General features: G+C 29.9%; 3 protein-coding genes across 4 annotated transcripts in view; 2 read left to right on the forward strand and 1 right to left on the reverse strand.

Moving 5' to 3' along the window:
- The window catches only part of LOC105448519 (histone-lysine N-methyltransferase eggless), a 43,958-nt gene that overhangs the window by 32,786 nt on the left and 2,359 nt on the right, over window positions 1-8,813 (forward strand). The window lies entirely within an intron of this gene.
- On the forward strand, window positions 1,615-4,720 carry LOC105448517 (D-aspartate oxidase). Its single transcript, XM_011687162.1, has 6 exons — window positions 1,615-2,030; window positions 3,257-3,380; window positions 3,521-3,666; window positions 3,752-3,908; window positions 4,018-4,302; window positions 4,374-4,720. The coding sequence occupies exons 1-6, from the start codon at window positions 1,843-1,845 to the stop codon at window positions 4,485-4,487; spliced, it is 1,014 nt and encodes a 337-aa protein (XP_011685464.1). The 5' UTR covers window positions 1,615-1,842; the 3' UTR covers window positions 4,488-4,720.
- LOC105448516 (histone acetyltransferase KAT8) lies at window positions 4,867-8,614 on the reverse strand. The gene is made up of 7 exons (XM_011687161.1): window positions 8,100-8,614; window positions 6,780-7,033; window positions 6,375-6,465; window positions 6,167-6,294; window positions 5,861-6,091; window positions 5,350-5,594; window positions 4,867-5,267 (listed from the first exon to the last, which is right to left on the reverse strand). Exons 1-7 carry the CDS (start codon window positions 8,293-8,295, stop codon window positions 5,048-5,050), a joined length of 1,365 nt encoding a protein of 454 aa, XP_011685463.1. The 5' UTR covers window positions 8,296-8,614; the 3' UTR covers window positions 4,867-5,047.

The following is an 8,813-nucleotide window of genomic DNA, read 5'->3' on the forward strand; positions in this document are numbered from 1 at the left end:
GATGACATTAAAGATTGTTTAAGAAAGATCGTTTAAGCTTAAGCTTAAGAAAGTGCGAAGATATTAATTTTCCAATTGTTAAAGTCATTTTTGTCAAAAGCTCGGACAAAAGTATAAAAAAATCTTACTTTACAATTTTTACTTTCCAAGAAACTCTTCGATTGTATTATTAGTTCCGAGACATTCTGCATGAGGATCGCAATGGCAATGGATATAGTGTAATTACGATTATTGTATCGATAATGTATTATTAATACAATTTGTTATAAGTAAGAACATATTCGAAAAAAATGCAATGTATGTACATTGTATTATATATTAATTTGTCACAAATATATGTGACTCAAATGCAGATAATATATCATTTAAAATTAGATTCCATTCTTTTCTTAGTTTAAAAATATTTAATATCCTTTAATAATAAAGTACTATATACCTAAGTATGTACATTTAGTATCGTATAATGATAAAGTATACAGAAATCTGGTTTTAAAAATATTTGAAATTATTTGATTTTATTCATATATTATGTATCTAGAGATTTTCAAACCTTAGGACGGTAGTCATAGTCGATTCTTATATTTACTCTTTAAGTATAACTGACTATGAATTTTAGTTGGATGAAAATAGGACGTATATGATATACAATAGCAAACAAAAAACGTGCGATTTGAATTTTTTGTCAATTTTCTAGTAAAGTTTATCAACGCCATTTTTTGAAATAAAAAATTTACGAATTTTTTTTCGAAAATTATATATATTTTAAAAAAGTTTATGAAATTTTTTTCGAAAATAATATATATTTTATTAATTTTATTTTTTTTTGTTTATGTTTATATAGAAACTTAAATCAATAAATAAGCAATTATAATATAATAATACAATATTAATGCTTGGTCGGATCATCATAAGTTTTGATTATATCAATTACGTCAATCAATTTGTCACTCAGAGTAAAAAATTCAACTTTGAAAATATTTTTCTCTTTAGAGATATAATATCAATATGTCCAACTTTATGTCATGAGAATTGTTTTCTTTAAAATATTTCCAATATTATAAAACGTATCATAAAAATACATAAAATCTACTATGCCGTTGAACAATGATAAAATCGCGCATTTGTTTTGCCAATTACTGTATATTGTGAAATTTTTTATCTGGAGAAATTGTAGATAAATTTTGTGAGACTTTTAAAGTATTTTGCAATTCGTACAGAGAAGCCTTTAAAGATGATGTCAGATATTAATTTATTGTTATTATCATATATGTTGTTTGTATATATATAATGCTTAAATAATTTTGCATCTATATACATTTCTATTAATGTAAATTAACTTTTAACCTCGGTTTAATTTACTTTTAATCTTTTTCTAATTTTAAGAATGAGAAAAGGAATAAATTAAATCGAGAATAAAAGTTAATCTAACGTTGAGAGAAATTGCTATTAAAAATAAAGTTCAAGCTTTATAATTTGATTCCTAGATTTTACGATTCTGTAATTGGCTATTTAAAGTAAAATTGTTGTGCTTTGAATAGAAGCATTAAATCTCTAGCGATATCTGCGTATCGTTGTGCTTCAAAAATATATATCACGCGCGATAAAAGTATACGCTCAATGATGATAACAGTACATACTTTCAGCGAAACACACTACGTACATACACAAGTGGATCGCAAGTAGATACTTGATTGCTCTTAATCAGCATTACTATATGTATCTGCATCAAGGATAGTCCATAATTCACAAGCTTTCAAACGTCGTCAAGCGGTGTGTCACACAGTGTGTTTTCTCAATATATATGTTTTAATTTGTAATTATTACGCTACAACTAAAAGCGAAATGAGAGTAGCTGTCGTTGGTGGTGGAATCGTCGGATTAACAACAGCCAGATTTGTACAAACAGGATACTTTCGTAACGCTAATATAACAGTCTTGGCCTCGGATTTTGACAATACTGTCAGTCATGTTGCAGCGGGAATCTTTAGAGTCGGCGCTTCATTCTGTGGTCCTAGTGAGGCAGTAACAAGGTATAAATAAAAAGTTTTTGATTATTTTATTATCTTATAACTTTTTTCGAGTAATTCATTCATTCTTAGATGTGTTTATGTACGTCATTGCATTCCTTTGGAAGCCATAAGCTCTATGAGTATATATATCCCGAACGAATTAATATATTTTAAGACAAGACAATCCTTTTTACATTCCTCTAAAATACATATTGTTCTCTAAAATTGTTATATTAAAAAAGCGAGATATAATCAACATGGTTATATATGTGCATACTTACGGTGTCTTTAGTTTAAAACGTGTACATTGTATTTTTTAAATAATAGTTATTAGAAAATTTTTTAAATATATATAAAAATTATTTTATTTAAGATTTATAATGACTTAAACAAAAGTTAAATTATTTAAAAATGTTTTTAATTTTTAATAATAATATATATATATATATATGTATATATTATAATAATACATTCTATTATCATACATCATCATACATAATACATCTATTTTATCTTTTTAAATAATATATGTATATTATAATAATACATCTATTTTATCTATTTAAATAATAATTTAAGTACCTTTTTAAATATTAAAGAATAATAAATCTATTTAATTTATGACAATTTTGCAAGTTATTTTACAAATTTAATAATGTGCATGTGTATAAATAAACATATTTAAAATAAGTAAAATATATATAATAATATATATTTTACTTATATAATAAAAAATATAATAAAATAATATAATAAATATAATAAAAAATGTGATTTTTAATGGCCGTTTATGATATGTTACTATGTTGCTTTTATGAGTGGAAAAACAAAATCTCTAATAAAAATGTTTATTAAAAAATAATTTATAAAACTGTTGTTTAAGTCATTACATAAATTTTTTTAAACAAAATAACTTTAATTTGAACAAATTTTTTAAATAACTTTTAAATAACTAAATTATTGAAAAAAATAATTAAGTCTATACATTTAAACACCAAATTAACACACTGTCTATAATTCATGTATAATAACATACATATACATACAAGGTGTCCTATTTTAATTCATTGAAATAACATGAAAACGACTAGATCTACAAGAAAAAAAATGTGAGCTAAAGTTGTATGATTATGCAGTTTGCAATATTTACTCGAATATTGTTAAATTTTATATGCGTTCTTAAACTTTTTGCCGACACTGTATATATAGACATATTATAAATCATAAAATTAATTAATCTTTTTAAGACAATGGGTAAAAGATTCCTACGAATTTTACGATGCCCTTCGAAAAATGGATGATGCTTCTCGTGCTGGAGTGACTGATATTTCTGGATATATATTCGCTAATTCATCACCGGATACTGTTAAGGTAAGATTGGTCAAAAAATAATTTTTAGCTAAAGATAATTATAGTTATAAATTGTAAATAAAAGTTCTCCGTAAAAAACAAAACCCATCGATGAATTTGGTGTCATCATCTCAGAGTTTATGCTCTAATTATTCAAGCAGAATCATTGGCTCGAAGACGTGGTGCCAATATACAGAAGAGCGAACGAGGAAGAATTCGAACTAGTTAATGGCAATTGGAAATACGGATCGTACTTCTCAACTCTTCTCACGCAAAGCAATCTGTATCTTCCGTGGGCTAAACACCGGTAAATCGTATGACACAATTAAAAACATAAAAATTGTAATTTGAATTTGCTTTTCTATTTTCTGAGCTATTTGCTTTTCTGCAAGATTGCAATTAGACGGAATTACATTCAAGCAAAGAGAACTGAATTCTCTCAAAGAACTGACTGACGACTATGATATCGTAATAAATTGCACTGGGCTTGGAGCGCGCAAGTTATGCGGCGACAAACGTCTCGTTTCTCTTCGTGGCCAAGTGCTCAAAGTATATTATATTATCTTTTACTTGGATATCGATATTTTTCCTTACACATACGATCCTCCTCTCGCTTTATTACACGCTAATCGTTTTCTGCATAAAAAAATCTGCACAGGTGAAAGCACCGTGGATGAAAATGTTCTTCTACGGCGAGCTGGATACTTATGTTATACCAGGTTTCAACGGTGTAGTTACTTTAGGTGGCTCGAGAAACTTTGACTCCGAAAATATGAAATTGTGTCCATATGAATCCGCAGCGATTCGTGAAAGATGCGAGACGCTGGTTCCCCCTTTGAAAAATGCGGAAATCCTGCGACAAGAAGTCGGTCTGCGACCACATCGGGAGGGTGGTGTCAGAGTCGGAGAAGGGAATCGTATTAGTCATCATTCTAAAACTATAGTTAGTACTTATAGCAATGAAAACAGTTTATATTAATTTATAGATAGCAGATTAAGTCTTTTTTTTTGTAGATTGTACATAATTATGGACACGGTGGTTACGGAGTTTGCATGGCACCTGGAACTGCTATAGCGGCCGTGGATGCAGCCGTCAAACTTCATAAATCTACCAGCTCCAAAATATAATTACTATCTTGTATATCATTTTTTTTTCATTATATACATTATTTAATATTGTATCACAGAAAATACTGTCGAAAAACTTTCTTCTATCTGCACATACATTCTTTATTAATGGATTTTACATAAATTAGAATAGTCTAATACTGCACAGTCATATACATGCTTAGACATAGTCTAATACTGTATCATTTGCTGAGAAATGCACTTATAAATAGAACTTTCCGTTATAAGGCTCGTTATCAGGTATGAAGATATACATTTATACTTCTTTTATCAGCAGAAAAATATATTTCGCAGATCGGAAATTATTAACATTTTTCTCAAATGAATCGTCTATTCGTCAAAATTTAAGAATTACACTCCTTTTCAGTAATAATTATTATTATATCGAGCATTTTATTGTTTATTAATTAATTACTTTGTGAATGTATTACGAAATGGCTAACAAATTTATAAAACGTTACATCGTAAATATAATTAGATACAGCTTTGAAAAATAATATATATCAAATTATATTAAATAATCATTATAAAAAAAATTATTACATCAGTCCGTCTAAACGCTATTTTTTACCGGGTTTTACATTCTTCCGAGGCGGTGCTCCCCATCTCAATGCGCTGCTATCGACTGTCAGACGCGGTCTTTTATATTGGCTGCTTTTTATATGTTCTTCCACTAATTTGGGTGTGACGCAGATAACGTGCTGCCCTTTCCAGTATTTAACCATATTCATACTTTGTAACGTTGAAATAATATCTGTTTGCGAGATGCTGGTCATTTGACTGTAAATAATTTATTTTTTTATACGTTGTTCTCGAAATATTTATTACCGTAATATGTGTGCGATCGTTATATATATCTTACCTAAGATCTTTAATACTAAGGGTCCCTCTAAAATCTCGAAGGATTTCCAGTAGAATCCAACTCCAATAACTGCGATAAGATAACTTTCCTAAATCGCTTAAAGGTTTTTCAGGACTTCCAACCGTTTGTTCAATTCTACTTAATTCATAGCTAAAAGCTATCAGCAATTTGCCATAGCCTTGTCTTTGAAAAGGTGGTAAAGTTAAAATACATGCAACATTATTACCGTCGGGTGATTCTTTTTCCTGAAAATAGAATAAAATTTGCAAATAGAGGTGATACAATAAATTTTAAGATTCAAAGATATAATTTCAAAATAAATTAAAATAGCGCATAATTATAATTAACATATTTTTGATAAAAATGTAAAATTTCTTATTAAATTGAATGAACTTATTGTGTGCGTTTTTTAAAAGTGAAATAAGAAAACGCCGTACAAAATTTTACTGAAGAAAAAGTATACATTTCTTTAGAGTTGCTATTTAAAAATATTTTTTAATTCATATTGTACCTTTGAAAAATAGCCAACTAAATGTGCACCATGCTTGTCCACCTCACATAAAATATAAAAAAGAAATGGCTCTACATCGAAGTAAAGGGTTTTGTGATCCAAAAATAGTTTTGCTAACAAACACAGATTCTGACAATAAATCTTATGCTCTCTGCCATCTACTTCCCAAATACTCAGTGTTCCCTTTCGATAAATTTCCTTCCCAACTGGCTGTCTATGAGTACATTCACTCTGAAACAGATATACATTATAATTACATTATGCTCTTAATAAAAATTCAATAGAAAATAGTTTTTTCTATCTCACCATATGATATCTGTACGTTTTCTCGAGACGCATATACTTCAAGCAATATTCACAGATCCAGAGTTTCGGTTGTTTACCGTATTCCTCTGGATATGGACTGAAATACCAAGTGTCAATCTCATATTTACCTAGAAACAAACTTCTGAAAATCATGAGATCCTTTTTGCATTGATCGGAGTATGCATACAAATGGGACAATAATGCTTACCGATCTGTATTCTATCTATGTACTTCACTTTTGTTATAGCTTCATGTTCCTTTTCTAATGCAGCTGTAGTAGGATCCATCTCTGCATAGGTCTACAAGTAATAAAAATGTACCAATGTATGTATATTAAGTGCAGTTAAACAATAAAAGCAATAAGTTAACTTATATATATATATATATATATATATACACACATATAAATTTTGCATATGCATGAGTATAAAATTTATATATGTACGATTAATGTAAGATTTTTAAAAACAATAAAAACCTAACAAGATTCTCAGAATTAAATAATAAAATACAATAAGCAAGGCAGAGATGGGAATCGATGTAGTTATTGGTACGCAATATTTCATTTACATAAAATTTTATGGTAATACAATTCTGTTAAATATAGATGTACCTTTTGTACATGATTAATCTCATCATGGCGTCTCTTTTGATTTCTGGTGATTTTGCGATCAGAAGAATCTGCTAATAAATCAGTTCCAGAATTCCTATCATGCCGCTCTATTTCACTCATATCAAATCTGCTAGACATAATTCTGTCGCGAGGTACCCATTCGTCCAATCTTCTGTTATGCCCGTCATAGTGAACATAATATTCATAATGGCTCTCATTTTCGTTATAACGTGTTTGAATAATTTCAGCAGGATCTGTATGTAGAAATAGAATAATTAACGATAACATCAAATACATAATTCTGCTTAATTATTATATTAATTTTTGTGTTCAAAAATAATAATGTAGTCCAAATAAAATAGTTATTACCAGGGTTGGGTAGCACCTAGTTAAAAAGTTAAATAATTTTAACTTAACTTAGTTACATTTTAGACTCTTAACTTTTAACTTAACTTAGTTAAATTTTATCTGTAACTATTAACTTATAATATAACATTTTTGAAGTTAACTATAAATAAAGGCGTCATAAGACGCCGCAAGTAATCTGCCGACAAGCAATGACTTTTGGGCCGCGTTTAGAAACTTCGTCTAGGTGCATCTGGATATTATTTTATTCTTGTTTAACATTCAGTGAATAACAAGGATAAGATAATGTACGTGAATTTCTGAACGGTCGCAGCCCTGTGTATTCATTGGGTATCGCATGTCACGTGCAACAAACAAATATCGCGCTGGTGTGTAAATTGCGCAGAAGACATTTGGTGTGTCAAACATTTGGTGTGTCAAAGTGATTAGTCTCAAGTCTGTGATTACAGATTGTGGAATCGCGGAGAAACGTAAAAAACTATTAATGTTATTTGTAAAATTGAAACCCTGAAGTCAAGAAATAAAAAATTTAACTTTTAACTTTTCAATTACTTTTTTTTATTAACTTAACTTTTAATTTAATTAATTTCATTATGGATTTAACTTGTAACTTAACTAAGTTAAATTTTTAGACTGTTAACTTTAACTTAATTTAGTTTAAAAAAAATTTAACTTGCCCAACTCTGGTTATCACCTGGTTATTACAAAAGAGATAATTTTGATTGTAGCAATATCTTGCCAGAACAATGTAAGGAATTAATTAAATACTATGATGCGATTCAAAGCTTTTTAAATATTTTGACAAGTATTATTGACAGAAAGCCGATATGTATATGGCTAAAACATATCTATAAGTTGGTGTTAAACATCACGGGTATTAATAATTTATCCGTAATCGCATTTCTAGAACAAGCTTAAGGATTGAATGGTACGAAAAAGATTGTTCTTACGCACGCCAGGAATCGTCCGATCTGCGGACGAGATAATGCTCGCCTATGTCAAGCGGTAACTCCTCGAGGCTGTCCGCGTCATCGCCGGAGCCCTTCCCGCCATTCGTCAGTGTACTATCACGCTTCTCTTGTTTTACCATTGTCTCTTTTGATGCCGCCGTGTTACAACCGTCTTTACCTCTTTGCTCGGACTCAGCCATTTTCCGAATGTAATTCACATGCTACACGAATCACTCTGGTCAAAGCGAACCGTCTCAAAGAAGCTGAACATTGCACCTGCTGATGCAATAATAAAACGATCGCGTAGAAACGTATGATGCGACTGACGCGTGCTTGTATTTAGGGTGTGTTCCCACTAACTGAGCGCGTCACGTTAAAGTTGACAATTCTATCTCTGATTTTGTCTCTAGTTTCTACCTCTAAAATGTCGAGTAACTTAACCAATGCGTCATGCAAGGATTCGCGCGGCAAATCATGCAATAAAATGTTTTGATTGATTAATTCGTGACGCGACGGATGACGCGACGCGTGACGCGCTCAGTGGAAACGCACCCTTACGTCCCGGAGCACATGAAAATCATAAAATGTATAAGGGCGAATTCACACCTTGACAGAAAAGCGGAAAATAGAAAAGCAGAAGCCAATCAAAACTTGCACTGGTAGCAAGAAAAGCAGAAAGCAAAAACTATTAACTACCAACTCGAGTTCTGATTGGCTT

This window comes from Wasmannia auropunctata, unplaced genomic scaffold (genome assembly GCF_000956235.1).
Source record: "Wasmannia auropunctata unplaced genomic scaffold, wasmannia.A_1.0 LD336085.1, whole genome shotgun sequence".
NCBI lineage: Eukaryota > Metazoa > Arthropoda > Insecta > Hymenoptera > Formicidae > Wasmannia > Wasmannia auropunctata.

Bases quoted from the DNA above. Each gene is read 5' to 3' on its own strand.
- LOC105448517 (XM_011687162.1), top strand. From the start codon at position 1,843: ATGAGAGTAGCTGTCGTTGGTGGTGGAATCGTCGGATTAACAACAGCC. The intron at 2,031-3,256 runs GTATAAATAAAA...AATCTTTTTAAG, and splicing joins CCTAGTGAGGCAGTAACAAG to ACAATGGGTAAAAGATTCCT. The intron at 3,667-3,751 runs GTAAATCGTATG...CTTTTCTGCAAG, and splicing joins CTTCCGTGGGCTAAACACCG to ATTGCAATTAGACGGAATTA.
- LOC105448516 (XM_011687161.1), bottom strand. From the start codon at position 8,295: ATGGCTGAGTCCGAGCAAAGAGGTAAAGACGGTTGTAACACGGCGGCA. The intron at 7,034-8,099 runs GTGCGTAAGAAC...TTCTACATACAG, and splicing joins CAGATCGGACGATTCCTGGC to ATCCTGCTGAAATTATTCAA. The intron at 5,595-5,860 runs GTACAATATGAA...TTCTATTTTCAG, and splicing joins TAGTTGGCTATTTTTCAAAG to GAAAAAGAATCACCCGACGG.